The sequence below is a fragment of the Verticillium alfalfae genome, genomic scaffold (genome assembly GCF_000150825.1).
Source record: "Verticillium alfalfae VaMs.102 supercont1.7 genomic scaffold, whole genome shotgun sequence".
Classification (NCBI taxonomy): Eukaryota; Fungi; Ascomycota; class Sordariomycetes; order Glomerellales; family Plectosphaerellaceae; genus Verticillium; species Verticillium alfalfae.
This window is the reverse complement of record NW_003315032.1, coordinates 280682-302547: the sequence shown is the minus strand read 5'-3', so window position 1 is coordinate 302547 and position 21866 is coordinate 280682. Positions and strand designations below refer to the sequence as shown.

At 53.9% G+C, this 21866-nt stretch overlaps 6 protein-coding genes across 6 annotated transcripts; 4 read left to right on the top strand and 2 right to left on the bottom strand.

Moving 5' to 3' along the window:
• Positions 1 to 1358: 1358 nt before the first annotated feature.
• VDBG_05932 (conserved hypothetical protein) lies at positions 1359 to 3142 on the top strand (the record flags this gene model as incomplete). The annotated part of the gene is made up of 2 exons (XM_003003444.1): positions 1359 to 2068; positions 2122 to 3142. 2 exons carry the CDS (start codon positions 1359 to 1361, stop codon positions 3140 to 3142), a joined length of 1731 nt encoding a protein of 576 aa, XP_003003490.1.
• Positions 3143 to 4830: 1688 nt separating this feature from the next.
• VDBG_05931 (conserved hypothetical protein) lies at positions 4831 to 8575 on the bottom strand (the record flags this gene model as incomplete). Its single annotated transcript, XM_003003443.1, has 2 exons — positions 4831 to 7026; positions 7079 to 8575. The coding sequence occupies 2 exons, from the start codon at positions 8573 to 8575 to the stop codon at positions 4831 to 4833; spliced, it is 3693 nt and encodes a 1230-aa protein (XP_003003489.1).
• A 4541-nt stretch (positions 8576 to 13116) lies between these two features.
• VDBG_05930 (conserved hypothetical protein) lies at positions 13117 to 15409 on the bottom strand (the record flags this gene model as incomplete). Its single annotated transcript, XM_003003442.1, has 7 exons — positions 13117 to 13558; positions 13884 to 14180; positions 14243 to 14363; positions 14426 to 14617; positions 14685 to 14781; positions 14968 to 15132; positions 15257 to 15409. The coding sequence occupies 7 exons, from the start codon at positions 15407 to 15409 to the stop codon at positions 13117 to 13119; spliced, it is 1467 nt and encodes a 488-aa protein (XP_003003488.1).
• A 1191-nt stretch (positions 15410 to 16600) lies between these two features.
• Positions 16601 to 16990, top strand: VDBG_05929 (predicted protein; the record flags this gene model as incomplete). Its single annotated transcript, XM_003003441.1, has 1 exon — positions 16601 to 16990. One exon carries the CDS (start codon positions 16601 to 16603, stop codon positions 16988 to 16990), a length of 390 nt encoding a protein of 129 aa, XP_003003487.1.
• A 776-nt stretch (positions 16991 to 17766) lies between these two features.
• Positions 17767 to 19452, top strand: VDBG_05928 (conserved hypothetical protein; the record flags this gene model as incomplete). The annotated part of the gene is made up of 1 exon (XM_003003440.1): positions 17767 to 19452. One exon carries the CDS (start codon positions 17767 to 17769, stop codon positions 19450 to 19452), a length of 1686 nt encoding a protein of 561 aa, XP_003003486.1.
• A 1601-nt stretch (positions 19453 to 21053) lies between these two features.
• Positions 21054 to 21866, top strand: VDBG_05927 (conserved hypothetical protein; the record flags this gene model as incomplete). The annotated part of the gene is made up of 1 exon (XM_003003439.1): positions 21054 to 21866. The coding sequence occupies one exon, from the start codon at positions 21054 to 21056 to the stop codon at positions 21864 to 21866; it is 813 nt and encodes a 270-aa protein (XP_003003485.1).

Below are 21866 nucleotides of genomic sequence, written 5' to 3'. Positions count from 1 at the left end.
GGTTTTCGAATCCCGCACACTCCCCTCTCCCTCCTGTAACCACAACAACGCGACATCAAATCCCACGAGGTACGTTATCAGCGGCTGCATCACCATGCTCCTTCTTTCCTCTCTCTCTCTCTCTCTCTCACTCTTTCTGTGTGTGTGTTCCTTTGTAGCCCTTCATCTCATGCATGGCCTGCCTCACCAACAGCATCCCCTGCGACACCCTCTTGCTCCTTATCCTCTCTGGCGTACTCCTTCTCCCATTATCAGTGGCCTCGACCATCAATCAATCACCATCTGCCAAAAGCCGGAGCGCGGCCAGGACCAACCTGTCCGGACCTGTTATCGGCTACAAAGTCAAGCGGCGATCCAAGGTTTTCTGCCTCTCGCCTGGAACGCTTCGGTTATCCGGCCCCCCCTGCATCGCTGCACTCCACAAGGCAATGTTCGATTACTGCCCTCGGTCGGTCGGTCAGTCTGCAAGTCTACAAGCCGCTGCTGCAGTGTCTTCACACTCGCATTGCATACAGCATCGACCGCCAGGTGCATTCGCCCTACGCTGCGCTTCTGCACCGGTGTGGTCATTGCTCCACCCCCTCCTTGTAACCTCTGCACACTCTGTACCCTCCATCGTCCATCCGACCACCCTCCCACCCACAATTCCATCCCGCCCTGCACTGTACGCCATTCCCACTACCACCACGGTACCAATACCAATACCAACACCACCACCACACTTGCACCATCACACCTGGGCAAGCTCGCTGCTCGCCGAGAAGAGGATCTTCCGGCTCTGGTCTGCGGGCCAGCCTCTGCTTGCCTCGAAGCTGCTGCTGCTACCACCGAGCTCCTGTTATCCTCGTGTTGTCCCCCCCCCCTTTCGTCCGTTATGGCTGCGTCCTGATCAACTCTATTTTATCGCCTTGTTCCTTCACTCCTGTGTTACCCTTCTCTCACTGCTCTTTGGCGTCACCGGCTGCCCATCGCTTGTCTACACGATCGTCGCGCAAGACCGCTGAAGTATCGCCCCTTGCTAACCGCCTCTTTGGCTGCAGGCTAGCTAGCGCTGCTTTCTCTCCTTGCTTCCCCAACAATTTGATACCCCACGAAATCCCCCCATCTTGGTCACCGCCTCGACCACCGACGTTCCGCCCCCCTACTTGGAGAGTCAGTCACTGCTATTCGAATCCGAACATCCCGTTATTCTTGATCTGTCCAACATCTGCCCCGCCACCTCAGCCAACGGCGACTACGACAATCGCGAACGACAAGTTCGCCTTCACGGCTGTAGCTCTTGCTCGCTGAGCTGTAGCATTAGCATTGACGTCACTGCGAGGATCCCACTCTCACTTACACAACACCTGGCCGCCATCATGGCTGTCGTTCTCTCCTCGGACGAGAATTCCTACTTCTCAACATCATCATTACGCCGATCACACTCACAACCCAAATTCAACACAAATCAGACGTCGTCATTTCCCTCGCACCCCGCCGCCGACAGCCGCAAGACCGACAGCAGCTACTCGCATCCCAAGATCTACCCGGACTCGGCTCCATCATCTGCGCCTTCGTCGCCGCAATTTGCGTCGACGGAATCGACAGACTTGTCCTATGCGTCGACCCCTGCGAGCAACCTGTCATTAGCGTCTGACTGCGACGATGCATGCCCGATACCAGTACACCCCGACGACCATTTTGTCCTACCGCATTACTCGGCCGCGAACTTCTACGACCCGGAGGACCTTGAGCCACCCATGAGCCCAAGAACTGGCGACTCTTACACCGTATCGCCGGCTGAAAACGAGAACGACAACTCTGGCAACACCTCGAGGCCAGGGTCTCCAGAATTTGTCCTCGAAGTTGACCGTGCCGAAGATGACACAGCTGTCAGGGTACAACCGACAAGACATGTCGATTATCTTTCGCACAACTGGAGGGAGGAAGACATTTGGTCGTCGTGGAAGTACGTTGTGTCTCGGCGTTCCGAGTACAGCAACAGCGCCCGCTTAGAGAACGCGTCGTGGAGAACCTGGATGAAGGCCAAGAACAATTTGCGAACCGTATCACCCGAAGCCCTCAACTGGTTCGTCACTCACCCCTACTGGGTCAAGCGCAATCCCAGCTAACTGATTCCAGGCTCAAAGACTGCGACGTTACGTGGTTGTACGGTCCTCTGCAGACTGGCCACAACAACTTTGCACCCATCTCTTCGAGTCAGAACAGCGGCATTCTGACCAAGAACAACTCGTTCATCCACAAGAAGCCCATTCTGAAAAAGCGGAGCATGTCCGAGGTCATGCTGCAGAGGTCTCTCTCCGCCTCGTCACTGGTGAAGACGGCGGCCGCTGCAGTTCAGGCCCAGGAGAGCTCGAGCGGCGGCAGACGGCTTTCTCGGCCTACGCTTGAGCGCGCCTCGACCACCGACTATGTAGCGTTTCCCTTCTCGTCCCGTCGACTCAGCAGAGATACAGCTAGCAGTCTCGCCCCATCTGTCTCCTCATCTGGCATTGCATCGCCGAGTGTCGAGAGGAAACACATTCACTTCAACGAGCAAGTTGAACAGTGCATTGCCGTAGAGATCAAGGGAGAGGAGGACGAAGACGAAGCCATGTACAGCGATCGTTACGACCACAGTGACTCGGATGAAGACGCCATCATGATGAAGCGGAGCAAGACGAAAAAGCGCGTTCCCATCGCGAGGCGGCAGTCCAAGAAGAAGAAGACGACGACCCAGTCCGAGGGCAAGACGATCGCCATGCTTCCGTCGACTACATTGAAGTACCGCGAGGATACGCCTGAGCCTGTCGAGACAGCCATGAAGCACAGTACAGGCATCTACCGTGGACCCATCTCACAGTCTTCCTCTCAGGAGACTCTGCGACCTGCGAAATCCTCGGGACGATTCTTCATCGAAGACGATGACGATGAAGACGCTGCTATGGAGGAATTGCTCAGTCCCCGGGGCGGTTGGCAATCTCCGGCTGCCGACGAGGGTGCTCTGCAACGGACGCCGTCCACGGGCAGTCTGAATGCGGAGCCAGCGGGCATGCGTCGCACGCCGTCCGGCATGTTTATGCCGTACGAAGAAGGCGAATCTGGTTCCACGAAGGCATCATCGGCCGTGTTGTTGATACGGTCAACACTGCCAGGGACATAGCTCACGTTATATGGAACGTGGGCTGGAGGAAATGATGTCCTGTTTCATGAGGTGATTGTACTGTTTTGACGATTCGCGTCGATTTGTTCAAAGGGAAATCTGGACATCCTTCTTCGGCTCATGCCGAAAACGAGCATTGTCGGCTGAACACATGCTTTTCACAGCAAACAAGCTATTTGTATCATGGAGAACCAACATTGGGCTGAGGAGGCACACGGGTATAGCATCTACGACCTGTTGCTACACGGGGATTCGGAGTACACGGATTGCTCTTCATACACGCACACAACGGGCTAAAATCAGCCACCAGAACACGCGTGGGTGGACGGAAAGGGATAAAGAAAGCAAGCGCTAGGGAGCACAAAACGAGACGATTTGGCGGCGAAGAACGAGCCACGTGCGGCTTCCTCAGATGCAGCGTCCTGGTCACCGTCGCCTGACGACGAACTAATGCGTCAGGATGATAATTATGGTCGAGGGTTACACGCCAAACCGAGCCAAAAGAACGACTTTGGATCAAGGCGAGGGATTCGGCATGGCACAACTAGGGTAGAGAGCACATCCACAATGGACGGACGGACACTGTAACCGCGATTGGCAGGATGCCGGCGGGCGGGATGACACGGTACGGTTCGATTGGGGTCACGGTTACGGTTTGGGTCACGGTTTGGGTCACAGTTACGGACGCGGTCACGGTCATGAGGCACTGTACATAGGTCACCGCATACACCTAGGATAGCAACTGATCGATTAGATTAATCACAGTGCCGTTCGAATCCGAACCGTGCGCGGCATTCTTTCGGTGACTTGTGCGCTGTGAGCCGCTTGCAGCTTAAACGAAGGGACCTTGATGGTCTATGGATCTCGAGGAGAGATAGTCGTTTCTCGACAAGCCTCGACATCAAAACAAAGTAAGAGGCCGCGAACGCCAGTCTACCCCCTCGTCAAGACCATTGCAATCCGTCGAAACGGGGGATAAGAGGCGAATTGAAAGGCGAATTGAACATGCCGTGCGACCACCAGGCGCAGAACCCGGAGGGCCACCCTTTTCGGGTCAGCCAAGGCAAGGTGGCAAGCGAGTGAGCAGTGTGTACGGAGCAACCAGGTGCCAGAGCACACAAGGCATCGGAGTGGTTGTCGACTGGCGGGCACCGAGAGAGCCAGGCACGCCGCAACAGCCTGGCTCATCGTTCGGCGTTGCTGGCCTGTAGTGCTAGGTAGACCCTTGGCCGATGAGGATCAGGGGCCTTGTGCGCATGAGCCTGTGATGTGACATCAAGGCCACATGTCGACAACCGTCTACACCCTCACTTGAACCTGGTTCACGACAAGTATATGGTGGGACTGTGAGGTCCGTGTTCATGCTTCAAATGTGCAGTAGAGTTGCTTCTTACTACCTTCTCCATCACTGCTCCTTTCCACACGCTTGACCTCGTCTATCAGCCAGGTCTTCAGATTAAACCCCCGTCCATATGTGCTATTGATTTTTTTTATCGCAATGTCGTGCTCGCAATGATGCGCGAGGGCAATGGTAGAAAATCCATAAAGAAGAAAAGGAGAACATGGACAGAAAATCACAAGATGCTGTTCGTGGTATGTACAGAGTATGTCCTTGAGGATATGCGAGCTTTTCCGTGCTGTGTCATCAAGGCATATGACGGTGGGGAGTTCCGTATACCCCCACCACCTTAGAAGAACTTGCCCTTCTTTTTCTTAGTCTTCGGCTGCGAACCCCTAAGAATGTCATCAAAGGTCATGGTCGACTGAGTGGGGGAGTCCTGTTGTTGCTGCTGCTGCCCGAGGAGGTTCGTGACTGAGGGGTTGCGTGGCAGGCCGCCAGAGGAGGCCGGGTATTGGCCCAGCGAGGCAACGCTGCTGTTGGCTAGACTGGGAATGCGCGAGCTGCGATCGCCCGGCAGGCCCTCCATCATCGGGACGGGCTCCAAGCCAATGGCGATGCTCGAGCGATAAGCCGAATTGCGCGAGGCCAGCGCCCGACCAGGAGACGCCGTTCGCCGGCTGCCGACGTATTTGGGCGAGGCCGGAGGGGGGGTCGACTCGATGGCTGGCGGAGTACCGAGCGGTCCGCCTTCGTGTTCCATGAACATGGGCGGCGGGGCCAGGGGAGACATGACTGGCTCTGTGGGCGCGGCCATGTCGGGACCATCCAGGCCCTCCCAGTTCTTGGCGGCAGCCCAACAATGAGAGCGATGGTAGATGGCTTCCACGCTGAACATGACCGAATCTGCTGAAAGCTCAACGTAGCCAGCACCTCCCGACACCTCGTACCACATCTTGCGCACCTGCGCATCCTCGAGCCAAGGGGGGTTGCCCATCGGCGGTTCGCAGAGGAAATATTCGACTCCCTCGGTGTACTGCAGGCCGGGTGCGTCAATCACAAGCATGGGCAGCGATTGAATCACCACGTAGAGGAATAGCCAGTAGCCGATACGCTGATCGGCCAGATCGGCAGCATTCTTTCCGCGAGCCTCGTGATTCTCGAAATCCTTGAACGCTCTTAGGAAAGGAACCTGCAGAGTGTTTGTGTCGTAGTTGTAAGCCTTGTGCAAAACGAGGATGAGCTCGTGCTCCTTGATGCGCTTATCGATGCGTGCCTGTTCTTTGGCCGGCTTCTGGTCGTATGTTTCGAGAATAGCGCGCATAGAAGGGATCTGAGGAATGTCGAAGGGAATCGGTGGCAGCACGGGAGGTGTCGAAGCGTCGAACTCTGTGAGGACCTTGCGGAGGGCCGCAGCTACTGGGTTGTCGCTCGTAGAATCGTCGTCAGGGACCCCGTCGATGACGCGCGGCGTCAAGTCTTCACGGTCGACGAGTAGATCATACAAGGCACACATGTCCGAGTATAGTGCCTTGAGCACCAACCGGTTGAGGCCGCTCTCGGAGAACGGGTTCTTCTTGCTGCTGGCCTTGGGTGGCCAGTTGCCGAAATTGGACTTGTAGTAGGCGAGCACAAATGTCCGCATCTTGTTGAAGGATTGGCGCCACTGCTTGAACCGAACGCTCTTGACTTCGGCAATGGAGGTCGAGTTGGCAATGCCAGAAAAGAGCGAGGGGAAGTCAAACTGCTCGAGTCTCCCATTGATGTTATGCTGGCGGTTGACAAGGTCCAGGTGAGCCCGCTCAAGCTTCTGTCGTGTTTGGGGCGAGAGCTGATCAAACAAGGGCGACTTGAGCTCGAGTATGGGCGTATACTTGCCGACTGCGTGGGCGAAAGCCTCACTGTAGAGCTCCATCGATCGCATGCGCTCGCCGAGGATGAGTGCCTCTAGTGTCTTCTCCCGGCTATGTCTCACATCGGAAAGTGCCAACTGCGAGTTGAAGAAACTGAAGCTCATGTCGACGGCGTCACCGAAGCTCGATCCATCAAGATTGGTGAAGCCAAACTCCAGAAGAAGGTTCGAAATCTGGAGGAAGGCGGTGAAGGTCGTGGGGTTGGCCTTGGTTGCCACGAGTGGCTGTCCCGTGAGGAAGGCGAATAGGTTGCGAATCGCGATGAGGCGATCAAAATCGCCACGTTGCGGCTGGGGTTGTCCAGCTGCAGCCATTTGGGCGTTATCGGGAGGCACTGCGGCACCCGGAAGGAAGAGCCGAAGATCGCTAGCGCCGTCCTCGCCGTCCGCCGAGGGCGACGGCGGCGAGTATCTTCGTGAAAGCGCATCGTCGGCCGTCAAGCTGTCCCTGCCCGAAAAGCTCCTGGCTCGGCTTCTGGTTCCTCCAGGACCCATTTCAGACTGAATCAAGTCGTTGAACACCTGCGAGGAGCTGATAGCGTAGATAGGGACTTTGAATGATGGTCCTATACCAGCACCTGGAGGAAAGAGGTAAACATAAACAGCTCCAGATTCGTTCCAAAGCTCGGGTACCTAGCCCATCCAGTCAGCAGACGAAGACATCCCGCGTAAGATATGCTGTTACCTTCTCTCCATTCAGCAGGAACCCAGTCTTGTAATCGCCCACAGTATCATCTCCCAGCATCCATGCTTGCGAGGCTTGGCCTGCTCCCAGATCTGCAGAGTTAGAGCGAGAGCGGCCTCCTGGCAGCCAACTACGTCGCAGCCTGCCACGCTTTTCCTCGCGCCCTGGGCTCTGGCTGTTGACAGAGGTCTGTCCCGACACAATCCTCGTGCCGGGAGGTTGAGCAGAGGAACTCCTGCCCCTGGAATCGGGTGCTGGTGAAATGGCCCTTGCTTGTACACCAAGCATGGGAAAGCTCGACTTTCGACTTTGCTGAACCGAGTTGCTTCTCCTCCTGTTTTCGGGAGCTTCTTTCTGCAGTTTGCCGGGAAATTGACCGGCATCTGGGGGTAGAGGAGGAGCCTCTTGAGGAGGCAAGGGCGGTGCCAATGTTGGTGGTGATTGCCTTCTTTCCTTGCGTAGGCGGTTTTGTGAAGGAGCTCGGACCGCCGACGTAGGAGCCTCTCTGAGGGGGAGAGACTGACTTTGGGGCAGAGAGGCGGATATTGGTGCATCGTGAGGGTGCTGGGATGGTACCGGGGGAGGCGCTGTTGTGGGATGTGGGATGGTGCTTGGGTGGCGCAACGTTAAGTCGGCTGATGTGGACGAGGTAAATCCCAGGTCGAAGGTCTGGGATGAGCGCAAGCCCGGATTATGGTGCTGTGAATGAGCGCTGTCGACGGGAGAAATGTCGGGCACCGGCTTGCGGTGAACACCGCTAGAGGATGTAGGTGATTGGTCTGTAGAAGGGAGTATGAGTGACGGTAGAAACACGGACAAACGGCCGGCCCAAGTTCTTGATTTCCGAGGCATAGGACGAAGCACTGGCTTGTCCTGTGGTTCTGTACTCGCAGAAGACGACTGTGTCTGCTGTGGTTGCGTCTGGGGTTTTGTCTGGGCAGGAGGTGTTCCATTGGTGCTTTTCAGCGTTTGCTGTTCGAACGGGAAGCCTTCGTCGGTTTTCGTGGGACTTGCGGGAAGCCTGATCACACGGTCTTCGTCATCCGATTCGGACAATGCTGCTGCTGGAGCATCATGACGGAGTCGTCGAACATCCTCAGCTCCAGTCCGCGGCCCAACATGGAAGTCGGACAGGACACTGGCTTCAGCAGGCAGTCCTGTCTTCTCCTCATTGGACCTGTCCCTGGGCTGCGTTTGTCCTTGCTCTTGCTCTGGCAGTCTGGGCGGCGGCAGCGGCTGATGTTGATTAGATTCGTGTGTCGAACGACGTTTCGGTGGATCTGGAGGCGAGTTCTCGGCACTTTCTTGCCCACTGCTGGCCTTGGTGTGATCGGACGAGGTCGAGATCGAATACCGCTTGTGCGAAGGAGGCGTGGAAGGCGTCGAGGATATTACATCGGATAGATTGGAAGAGGATTTGAAAGGAGAAGAGAGAGAATAAAGGGTCGACTTGGTGGCACGAGAGGCACGAGAAACCGAGAACTTACTCGACGTCATACTGGGCAAGCTGGCTGCGAAGCTTTGCTGGATGTCCTTGAGGCTTTGGTATGGGACCTTGGACCTGAAGAAGCGCAGCGTCACGAGCCGATGCTTACAGACAAGACGAGGATAGCGAGCACCCTGCTGTGTCGGAAAACAGGCGGGAGGTGCTAGGTGAAGTATGTTCGGAGCGTAGAGGAGAGGTCGGGGCGAGACTCGAGTCGGAGGGGAGGGGCCTTTGGGCCGGCTGGGGGGACAAGAGTGGGCAGTTCTTCTGCGGCGGATGGGAATCTCGAGCCGTTACGCTGTTCTCCTGCAAGCAGGCTAGCGTTCTGTGAGAAGAAAAGGATGTCAGACCTCAACAGGCGGAGCCCCTGGGCTCTGCTTTCTGTTCCGTCTGTCGGGCGATGCCCTGCGTGGAGAAGGTGGATCGGACAAGGAAAGAAGCCCGCGAGTGGAGGACCTCGAGGTTGCCGGGGGGGGTGGCCGGTTGGGGTTCGTGGCTGAGAGCGACACAAGTTAGCACCAGGGAAGGCAAGCAAGGGGGAGTGAGTATAACGGCAACGGACGTGCGTTGATGCCGAGAGGAGGTCTTGCCAGGCAATCTACTAGTCCTGCCAGTGTCAAGTTGAAACGTCCTTGCTTGGTCGCTCGCTATCTTGTTCGTGTTCTGGGCCGCCAAGTCAATTCGTAACAAGAGAACCCGACGAAGCTCCTAACACGCGGGACAAGAGGGAAAAAAGGGCAGGATATCGGAGACGCCGGGGTGTTGCTAGTGACTAGAGAATTCTTGAATTTGTGCTTGTCTGTTGCGTTCTAGTGCTGGGCCGCGCGGATGTGAGTGATGAAAAGAAAAGATGGCGTGGGCGTCGTCGTGTTGCTAAGAACCCCAAAGTCCGGTAGAGACGCAACAAAATGACGTTGCTCGTTCCACTTGGTGGAGTAGACCAGAGCAGCATTATGCTTCTGAGTGCCGTTGGCAGCTTTGACCTGCGTCCCGGTACACGGCTGAGCCCAACGAAGGATTGCCTGGCAAGAGGGGCAGATCCAAGATCCAAGACCCCAACTCAAGCCCGCCAAAAGGGGGTCGACAGGGGTGCAAGGGGAGCCAACTGCGCGCTAGGTGCCAGGATTTCTGGAGAGAGGACCGCGGTTAATACGAAAAGGCGCCTCCACCTCTCTATTTCGTGCGTCCTTTTTAGGTCCCTTGCGTCTGGCTTCTGTAGCAACGGCCATTTTTGAGGGAGAAAATAACACCAGAGGAGCGGGTTCTCCCCTCTGGATGATGGACGCAACATCCATGCTCGCATGTGTCGATTGAGGAGTGTCCGCCTCGTCAAACATGATGGCCATCAAGCGATTTCTGGGTGTGGTGTCCCCCTTCAGTGGCGGACGAGCGAAACGATGGATGGGCGGCGGGTGATGATGATCCTCAGCGAAAAGTGGCATCATCCATCCAGTCGTCTGCTAACCCGTGGAGACGTCTGAGCGAATGGGCCACTGCCAGCCTGCCAGCCTGCCTCACTGCGCCTCCATCGCCTCCGCCGTCAGCTGTTGCATCGACTCGACAGTGCTGAATATAGATCACCGTCAACTATGCCGGCGCCGCACAGCCTGGGGCTAAAGCCAGCCTGCCGTCCTGTCAGACATTTTTGGCTGCGTCTCGAGCCCACAGCGGTCTGCCCTTTGTTTTTCCTCTCCCACACCTCTGGAGATGGGCGGTCGAAAGCCAGTGGATGGCGCACGAGGAACCCCCTTACCAGCATTGTCTGCGGTTTTCACGTGTTGGGCGGTGCTTGGGGCTTCGTCCTGAATCCGAGTGAGACTTCCCTTCTGTGGCGCTACGACGGTTCCACGGTACCCGAGACACGCACCAAGGCGGCAGAGCACACAATACGATGGCTGCCGTGCTAAGTCAGCGGGTACCTCTGTCGTACCGCACCGGCCCTGAGCCTCTTTTCTTTGTCCTGTGCATGTGCTGCTCGTGTCGACGACCGCAAATGGGTGTCTCTCTAGTTGTGTTACCGCATGGTGGCAATCGGCTCGCTGATGTCGTCCTAGTCAGCGGGCAGCTGACCTTTGTGCCGTGACGGAGAAAAAAAGACCCTGCAGCGTGGATTTCCCGCTGATCGGCCCGGGCTCGCAATTGGGTTGCAACCCGCTCGCCGTCGTGTTCCCGGAGTTAGCTGCTGTACCGATCCAATAGCGGGTGTCGGAATGACAGAGGATGGCTAGATCGATGTCGTGATAACGTTTGTGTTCACTGAAAATGCAACCCCACGCCTCTCCCAAGGGATGGAGGAGCAGGCGCCATTGTAATGTCTGATTCTGTCAGGGAGAGACGTTGCAGTTCACCTTGCTTAAGCTGTGCCTTATTGCTCGCTAGCCTACTCGCTGGCCAGTCTGGCCATTCTGGGTGGTCGAGGGTGGCGAGGGTTGAGACAGCCCGGCGGGCAAGCAAGACAGACCAGGGTCGTCCCCGAAGCGAATGGTGTCATATCACACTGGTCTGCCAGAATTGCGTGTGGCCAGTGTGCTGGATCACAACGACCAAATCAAGTAGCTTCAAACGTGCGTATTTGGCCGAGACTTCCAAGCGTGCTCACGCATTGCATCGACAATTGAGACGAGCATGTTGTTCGTCATGCAAAAGCAATGAGCACTGCCCAGCCACTGGGTGTCACCGATGCGAAGCTGAAGGCTAAGACTGTTGTGCTGTCTTGAAAGGCATGACAGGCAACCGGGGACAAGAAGTGGACTTGGCAGATGGGAGGAGACTTGCTCACCGCAGAAACCGAAGGAGGCAGGAACCATTCTCCCTGACGATCCTCATGAGATTTTGGCTGCCATCGGTCCTGCCGCCAGTCCCGCCAGCTGGCGTCCCCCACCACCATTCGCTGCACCATTCAGGTTGATGCTCATCACTCTCATTGGCCAGGTTCTGCCAGGTTTACTGATTGCACTCCCCTACACCGCTTTCCAACAGCCTTCAAATATCGACAAGCCAGGCGTCGACTTGGGTAAACGTTTCTTCTTTCCTCCTTAGCTCTCTTTGCCTTTTGGCTTAGGTACCTAGCTTCTCACTCTCTTCGGTCTCTTGGGAGTTATGCTGACATTAAATTTGCAGATCAAGTGTAGTATCTGTGAGGCTCACTTCCTTGCTTTTGGCCATTTCTGGTGGGCTTGATCACTGATGCATTTGCAGGTTCTCATCAAGATTAATCTCTGATGGTTGTCCCAAGGGACATCACTAGATTTATCTCAATTTTTGCCTCTGCTCGGAGGCTGTCCTCTATGCTTGCACATGATCGCCTCCACTGTGTCCCTGGTATAACACTGCCTCCAGGTGACGCGAATGCTCTCTGCATTTTCATTGCTTTCTCTGGCTGGCCAGAATAGCGAAGAAGATGCCTTGCCTCCCCGGAAAATGGACATGGCTATGGTGTGAGTTGAACGTGGCTTCAGTCAAGAGACTTGGTCGTCCAGTAAACGAGCCTTCCTAAAGGACACCGATCCAGCAGCATTTCAAAACATGTCGTTCCGATCCCGAGGGCACAAACGTGTCCAGAGGTCAAAAAGAAACGTACGTGGGCTGATATTGCCGTGAGACATGTGCTCTTGCAGCTTGCATCGTCGTATACCTATCTACCTAAGGAGAGATCATCTATGACGCCTTGCTGCACACTTGGCCTCTGTCTTTCCACTGCATAAAACTATGCTATCCGTGGCCTTTTCAAGAGACCATTGAATACATGTCTCTCAGTCGTGGTATCGACGGCACGGGGAGGATCTGTTTCACTTGGGCAGAGTTCGAGACTTGTCACTCGCGTTCTGGACCACATGCTCTTGATCCATCGTCGTAGGTTTCTCGCTTCCGAGTTCCTTCAGCTTGCAGTGCGGCTGAAAGCAAGATGTTTCTTTTAGTGTTTGCCACGAGAAGTGACACAATGATTTTCAACCACATCGCGAGCTTGACTTAGTTTAAGGTACCTTAGCTATCTACCTACCTACCTAGGTAGGTAGGCAATGAAAAACATCGACGAATCCGCAGAACTCCACAAGCGGGCAAGAACAGTCGCCTTCACGGCGGCACCTTCCTTAAAATATCAATGTCAAAAGAATTCGAGCCATAGTGATGCCTCCCTCTTGACGACGCAAAGTCTCAAGTAAGGAGGTAGGTACGTATTGTCATCAGTGTCATGTGATCAGTGTCATGTGCAAGAACAGGTCCGGAGGGCGGCTACCTGGTGAAAAAAACCTGCATCTTAGCTGGGGACGAGTGTACATATATCTACCCTCACTTTGCGCGTTGGTTTAAACCCAGATACCGTTCGCATTAGTTAGCCCTAACAAGCTGCAGAGTCATTATGAAGTCAACCATCTATCACATTCGAGGTTTGGATGTCTGAAATAGGCAGTGTTCAACAATAAGCCACTGACAACATGAGGCCAGGTATATCTGTAGTGTTTGTACTGGCACAGTGACCTCAGGCCAGCCCCCGCTCGCTGGCAATTCAGACGTCATCAACTAAGCAGGCATCACCACTGCTGCGTGGCCATTACGCTCCACCTCCCAGAGCTGGCGCGCACTCATTGAGCAGCGTTGTAAAGCCAGGCTCCTTGATGTAATCTTCGGCTCTCGTCCTCGTAATGTCGATCATCGCGACATCGTCGAGCTCGCCCACATTACTCTCCTCAACCTTGGCCAGAAACCTCCAGCTCCCAACGCCATCCTCTTCGACCCAGTCGGGCAGTCCATCGCCGACATTGAAGCGCCAATACTTTCTGGCCATGCTGCGAGGTGCGAAAGCGTTGATCAGAGAGCGGAACAAAATATTCGCCATCTCGCTGTTGGTAGCGATACTCGCGAGGCCATTCGTAAAGTCAATTGGATGATTGACAGTCGACAAGGTCTGGCTGAGGGGAGTCCCAGTGCCAATACTGAGGAAACAGCCGGTAGTACGGACTGGGCCGAAGACCTGAAGTACTTCATTCCAAAGCCTATCAACGTCAAGTCAGCTCTTCAGCCACCAAGTCATGGATCGGTGAGTACATACCAGCCAATGGGGTTATTAGCTTGAAGGCCTCCATCAACGAATGTCTGGCCGTTGACTTCTAGACGCTTGAAGAACATCGGGGCTGCCGATGTAGCGCGTGCTGCCTCCCAGAGCTTAATATCCGGCAGCTCAGGCATTTGCAGAGGATTCGTATACGACCGAAGCAAGACGGGTGCGTGGTTGTTCGAGCCGTGCGAGGCAACGGCTGTGACGAAGCTGGTGAGGGTCAGCACTACAAACAGCGCCTGCAGGACAAAAACTATACTTACACCTTGCAAGATGGGTTGGTATTGTTCTCGTCACGAAGAGGGACGGAGTCAGGGTCCTGGTTGAGCTTTTCCCTGATGAGATCCTTGATGACTTTCTCGAGGACACTGTGGTCCCATTTCTCTCCATTGACCCCAACTTTGACAACCGTTCCAAGGCTGGGCCAGAAGTGGCCGACAAGACCGGCAAATGACTTGACTTCCTGTACTTGCGGAAATACTTGTCCCATGAACTTGACATAGCTTGCGATGCAATCATCGACACTCATCTCGAGCCGACCCAGCATGATCGCGATGAAGCTAGTTGGCGCATGATCAGTGGGCCATATTGACGTGCCAATATGTGATTCACGTTAACTTACCCTCCAGTGCTGGTGCCGCCGATCATGTCGAACACCTCGCAAGGCTTTCTTCCTGGGCATGACTGGTCCATGACTTTCTTCAAGATCATCAAAGACGCCAAGCCGCGCACGCCACCACCATCTACTCATGGTCAGAATAGTCCTCATCAATCTTGACCAGGTTCTGTTGGCTGCGCGACCTACCCAGTGACAATACACGCAAGGGTCGATCGTTTGCACTGGCCGTGCTGAGCATATCAGCTTTGAAGAGGCTATCTGGTACGGACGGAAGCTGTTCAAGAGTAGGGAACATGACTTTGTTGATGTCATTGAGAGCCTCTTGCGTGCCAAGGACCTTGGCTGCAATAGAACCGAAGTTGAGAGACTCGCGTTCAACTTCAGGCTTACATGTTAACATGGTCATTGTTGTAGTAGGAATCTCACGCTGCTATGGTCAACTTACTCGGGGCGGCCAGTTCCACGACCGGGTAACCACGCTTTGCCGTCAATTTCCAGCCTTGGAAACGAGAGCAAAGCCGAACAGCAATCACGTTGTTTTTCTGCAATTTGTGTCAGCACCCCAACGCAGTTGGGCTTGAACAATAGCATACATACTTCGACGAGACGAAACAAGTCGTGGTCCTCAGAGAACACGTTGCCTTGGAGCTGTCCCATGTCAATCCTGACTTTCTGCAGTTGCCTCAAGGCTTTCTTCTGAGATTTTTGCGGTTGACGCAAGAACTCACCCAAGTGAAATCTTCACAGCTTAGAACGTTCTTGTGACTGGACCACGAGAGCTGAATATCATCTTTAACTCGGGGTGTGACGGCGTCTGCATTCTCCATAATAGCAATCTCGAACCATGTCCAGATTCCAGCGGCCTTATCATCACAGAAGCCCTGATCGCGAGACTCTGTGAAGAGTTGAATGCTGTGTAAACGCTGAATGGTCTTGGTATCTAAGGACTGTATGTTTGATACAATATCGCGGTTAATATTCTACCACGGATTTGTGATACAAAACAGGGAGACTGACGGGAGTCCTAAACCAGCTGGTGTATTCGATGCCAGGGCCGGATGAGTCCACATGCTTCTTCTTGCCACTGCGTATGGCGTACTTGCCGTCGGGGGCATCGCCCGGAGCCGACGGATACACCGACAGGGCCTCAAGAGCGTCAGGGGCCTGCATGGTGAAGAGAGGTGTGGCTTATACAAATAGCCTTGAAACACGAAGATGATTGAAACGAGGGTTAGATGAAGACTCGTCTACGACTTATATACCCAATTCGTCTAGGGCAGTGACAGTCCAGACACAAAGCAAACGGTTCGTATGAAGAAGCGTACACCAGAGACACAAAAGCCTTCAGACGAGGGGTATGCATTCATGAGTATTTGAGAATATGTCACTTCTGACCGTCAACCTTCATTCGAACGAATAAACGGCCTCCAGAAGTTGATAGGTTGTGATACGCACCGTCAATTGGAGAACTTGACTGTGGCGAGCTGAGGTCACATTCCGAAAATGATATGTCAACGGACAGTACCTCATGGCGAACTAGCAATTGTACTAACGATTTCCTATTTCAATCCCGCCTTGGCTGGTGGCGGGCTGAGCTAGAAGACAAGCCTGGGGCATGGTGCTCAAGGCTGGGGTCGCAGCAACGGCCTGTTTTGGCAACGGGCAGTGGGGTTTTCAGCGCATCAGATGCACCTGCTGTGGCTTGCCTTTGCGAATGCCCCTTGCGTCTCGCTTCAGCTTCCTGTAGTTATCCATCCTCACCGCACCGAGCGTGCGCCGCGTCCATTCTAGCCATTCCACAAGCTCAGCTGGGAGCAGGTCTGGACCGATCCAGGCGCACGGAGCATTGTCATGACGCGAGGGACGGGCCGCGCATGTAGTTGACAGCGCTAGGCCTCAGCGCATATTCAATTCGGGACGGACAGAATAGGGGCCAAATAAACAAGCACAATACGGAACGTAGATGTACATAGTCGTTTAGGCATGTAACTCATCTTCCACATCACTTTTTTTCTCAGCTTGCAACTCTGCTTGAGCTATCGCATTTGACTAGCTCTTGTTCGCCTTGTCGAGATCCTCCCACACTCCCTCGGGCTTGTTGCTCATCCACAGTCAGGCCTGATCTCTGATCTCCCCAGTTTCTTCACACACCGCACCCTATGGCTTTAGAGTAGTGTTCTCAACGTCGTCGGTGCTATCCCCGTCGTAGTCGGCCACGCGACGGCGGACATTCAATACCTTGTCGGGGACAAAGAAGGCGCCCAAAAGTTGTGGGCAGCCAGCACCGGAAATCTTGTCTCAACTGTCAGTGCTGTCGGTGGCTTTATCGTTGGAGGGCCCGCTGGCGCCTGCGCGGGCGGAATGGCGGGATTTACGCTTGGCGGTCAGATCGAGAATCAACTCAACTACCAAGGTCTTGATCTCAGTGCCGACAAGCTCGTGACCGATGCGCTCATGGGCGGAACTTTTGGAATGGTAGGCGGAGGTGGTGTCGGACATGCCGTTAAGGGCGCCGGAACTATGCTCGCGAAAGAGTTTGGCTTGTTGGCTCTGGAAGCTGAGGCCGGCTCAGCGACCAAAACCGCCGTGACGGCCACCACAGGCCAAGCTGTCCGGTTTGATATCTACTACAACCCATTGGCGACGCTTGCTTACACTTTTCCTCCCAGAGCCGTCAGCGACCAAGGTGGCAGCCCGAAGATGTTTCCCAAGCCTGATGATGTAGGGCGACACGACGTGCTACCTGTGTAAATCTGTATCATCACTCGCAATGATTACACAGCCGAGAAAAAGGCTGAAAACTTCATGACGGTAGTTGAATTGGGAAGTAGTTACTATCGATTATCTTTGAAATTTGTCGCATCAACACCTATCGAGCCCAGACTAGGTTTACGCCATACAACGCCTATTGAGACAAATGTCATTTCATCCGTGGTCAAGAGGTTCTTCTAATTCAACCGCCCTCCTATCTGCATCTAGCGCAACCACAGTGCAAAAGAACACTGTGTCAGGTAGGAGGAAAGAATATGCATTCGTATATTCACAGTTTTGTCGGTCTGGAGATGTGAAAAGAGTTGGAGATAGTGTGGTACCTGTCATCATATTGCCTCACCGAATAACATGCGACATGACATCTGGTAGAATTCCCGTGCAAATGTCAGAGTGAAATTCTTTTTCCTCTGCCTTGACTCCTCAAGTTTAATTAATGATCTTCTGGTGTTTCTCTGACTCTTGTCTAGGTGCTCGTTCTGCTACGTCATCCAGCCGTCTTGATCATCACTCGCTGCTTTTTTGCCACTAGTTCAAATGCTGTGGATTCTATTTCCGTCTCAGCCGCAACAAGGATGCGAATCCTTCAAGACATGCTGCGGTCGACAATCCTCACTGCATTGTACAATGAGTGGCAAGTGCCAAGTCACTTCCTACTTACTTGATTCAAAAGGTGTTTGGTTCCTGGATTCCGGATCCCACCCCATCTCGTCCACACAACCACCACCGAGCCTCCCTGCCTCCCCGATGAAGGCACAATGGCCAACGAGAATACGGAAATCAAGGCATTTATATCAGCAACCACTAAGCATTGGGGCAGAAAGATCTTTGTTCACCTCCAGCGGTTAGGGATTCTGTCGCTGGCCTCACTGTTCGTTGGAGGCTCTGTCCTCATTGACGTCGGACGGCGCACGACTGACGAAGGTGTACACGGTGACGCATTCAAAATTCTGCGGCCTGGCTCTCATTTAGGCGTCCAGGTATGGCTAGCCATCCTCGGCGTCGGCTTCGGACTGCTAGCGTATGGATTCCATGAAGCATATAACCACTTTTTCGATTGGACGTGCACACGGATGGCTCAAAGCGCTGAAGGCCTCAACTATGGTCGATACCTGAACTCCTTACCCCGGGCTCCAGTTTCCTACGGCTTCAGAGGCTTCCCTTGGCTCATCACATTCCGCAACATCGTCATCATTTCTGGAACAGCGGCATCCGTGGGGTACAAGTTCGCAATTCGCGAGGTGCCCGATTCATCGTTCAATAATGCTTTGTCACAAGAGCAAGTGATCTTGCAAACTCCACCACTTCAAATAACTACAAACGGCACAGTCGCTCCTTGGCTTGCAGATACACACAATAGCGAGACATCAAGGTCTTTCCTGCATGGTTTCCGGAATGATGACCCTGAGCATCGTCGGGATCCCCCCAGTATCGTTGTCATGATGGCGACATCGAATTGCAACTGGAACATTCAACCAGAAGATCAAGGGAACCTGTACGAGCGCGAGTTTGTCCTTATTGCGAATCAGAGTACGCACCAGGACCAGGAACCGCCCCCTGCTATGCCACGCGAGGCACCCGACGGCTGGCGACGCATGCGAACCGTCAATTCAGACTGGCCGGCCGGATCGGGAGATCAGTGGGGTAATGTAAACAGGTCACAAGCAATGGTTGACTATCGTATTGAATCATCTCGAGCGATTGAGATGCGGTGGGCGCCAGCGGAGTTGTGGGACAATCCAACCTCATCCTCAACCGAGTCAATACCTGCAGCAAGACATCTTATTTATGAGGTCAGGTATGCCGTGCGCAAAGTTCAACGAACCATCCTAGGAGGAGACTGCGCGACCATGCAGAATTTACTCAATTTTGTGAATCCATACTCCACAACAGCTGAGGATCTTCTCACGAGTATAGTCTCCGTTGAAGACGAGGCTCCACAAGTCAAAAAGCAACAACTATCGTTCTCCGAGCACCACGGTCCGTGGATCGACGCTCTATTGCAGCTGTCCGAGACCACCAGTGCAGACGCCGCGAGTACCTTCTTGAGATTGGCCTTGACCTACATCGCATCGGAGGCAGTGGAACAGAACTATCGTGTCGGACATGTTCCTTTTGGAGAGACTCCGTTCGGTCCTGAGCCCGGATCAAACAGAGACAGAGACAGGGTTTACATGCATATCTGGCGCAAAAATGGAAGTGTCGGCTGTCACCACATTGCCGCAAAGGCATTCATCGCGCTTGGATGCCTTGCCATCCTCGTTGGACTGACTCGGATTGGTGCAGGGCCACCACAGCTTACGTCCTGGATCGGACAACATCTTTACATGCACCAGGCCAACGGAACTTCACTTTTGCAAGAATCCCCGCATGATGAAGAATTAGAGCGGCTATCTACTGGATATGAGGTCGCTGGGCGAACGGCGGGTACATTACGGCTCTGATGCGGGGCGCTGTTTGGCCGTCATGAGGGCCGAAGACCATGACTAGAACGCACAGAAAGAAACATTCCCGTCTCTTCGGACCAAACTTTACAGGAATTGTATTATTGCTAGCGATACGCCGGACCTGGCGAGTTCCATGAGCTTCTGTTGATGTTACGCGCCATTACGTGACAATGACGCATCTTCCACCTGTCCTCGCAATGAGGCAAGTATCAGGGCTGCCGAAAGATCACTGCCGCGGCTAACGCTTAACTCCATAGCCCAGCCCACGGGGTTATCGGTCTTTTTCTTGAGGCCGGTAGCATTTCTTGGCACTCTGCCATACCGAGATGAAAACTACACGTCTCATGACAACAGTATTATGGCCTAGCTTGTGAAATGTGGCATGTGTTGACATTCGGCACTTGCAGCGTGGGGTACTGGTGGGGCCTTGGTCTACTAGCACTCGTCTTGTCCTACCTTATAACATTCTGTAGCACACGGTTGGGATTTTCACCAGGAGGGCCGGTTGCAAATGATCAAATAAGGGCAACGCTGTGGGTTGTTTACAATCAATTACCAACACGAGGGAACTTGTGTGTCTTGGCTACAAAGTCCGTGGAGCCCGTCGGCAGTATAGTGATAAGCGTACGCCACGAGCCATGGTTGTAGATCACTAGGACTCTCTGCATCTTTATTAAAACCCAAATCACGAAGAGCTACTTCCTAATCTGGCTGCATTAACCGGCGAAACCGCTTACTCAGCGCCAAAGAAGCATATGAAAGTTCCGTAGACTCTATGCCATATCACCGGCTCTGTGGGCCTTTCAGTCCATGGAGTTACCATTTATATCTCAAGTAGAAGACTAAGTCGCCAGATCGGAAAGGTACATCCTTCCACCTCGACACAGGAGACAGCCAACTACATTCTGAGACCTTATTTTCGATAACTCAAGATGCGTTTTTCCATCCTATCATCGGTGATATATATGGCCAATTATTTGGCGTTAACCTGTGTAGCCTTGCCCGACTCTGTCATCGAAACAGATGTTGCTGTTATCGGCGGTGGCGGGTCAGGAGCCTACGCGGCTGTGAGCTTGAAGAAGGATTGAGGGGAGGAAAGTACTCGTGATCGAGAAACGCGCACTTTTGGTAGGATTGGATCCCGAACTATCATTATATGCACTCGCTGACTAGTCCAGGGCGGACATACCAACCTGTGGACAGACCCAGTCACGAATAAGCACCATAGCTACGGCGTGGAGGTTTTTGGCAACTCCAGCATAGCTCCCTGCCGAATGCTTTCACTCATGGATGTGCCTGTCACGACGCCTTCTTTTGCCTCTCGTGACCTGCGCTTTGCTGATTTCAGAGACGGCAAAGCGGTCGACTACACGCGAGCTCCTCCTGAGGAGTGGTTGCCGGCACTTCAGAGACTGGAGCAACAGTGGGTAAAATATGATAATATGTTCTTGCCCACCATGAAGAATTTCCCGGCACCGGAGGATATTCCCAAGGATTTGTTCATGAAGTGGACGGCCTTTGCTCGGAAATACAACGTTGAGGCGGCCACTGAAATCATCCGCACCAACGTTGCGCAAGACCCCACCGACTGAACCGCCATGGATATGTACCGCGCATTTGACACGACGATCCTTCGGGTCTTCGCCGGGACAGGCGACCCACTGCAGACTATCGATAACAACAACCTGGCAGTGTTCGAGAGGGCAATGGAACTGTTGGGCGACGACGTCATGTACGAAAGCGAGGTCATCTCTTCTAAGCGAATCAAGAATGGCGTTCGACTGGTGGTCCGATCCAGCAACGGCCGTACGGTTCTCGTCAAGGCTCGACGACTGCTGGTTGCTATTCAGCCAGATGCGGCCAAGCCTGGATCGCTGGACCTAGATGCGAACGAGCGCAAATTACTGGCCAGATCCACGGCTAATAGGTTTTTCGTTGGCCTCATTTCGCACCCTTCCTTGCCATTCAATACTACATTTTACAACACCATCCCGGAGGCTTCACCGAGAAACCGCTTGCTGTATCCAGCAAACCCATCTTTTGCGGAATTTCGATATGTCGGTGATTCGTCTTCCGGCGGCCTCTATCGAATTGTCCTGAGTGGCCCTCCTGGATACCCATTTGAAAACGCCAAAAAGCTCATACGGACCAGTCTCCAGAATCTCATGGATACCGGGTTGGTTCCTACTGGAGATGCAAATGATATCGATTTCAAGACCTTTGATGACCACGGCTCCTTGTACCGCAGCTACGCCGTCAAGGATTTAGAGGACGACATCGTTCGCAACCTCAATGCCCTGCAGGGCGTTCGATCAACCTGGCGTGTGGGGGGTGCCATCGGTACAACTAATCTTTGCATGTTGTGGGCTCAGGTTGATGTCGTGTTGGTGGATCTCACCAAGGGCCTTTAG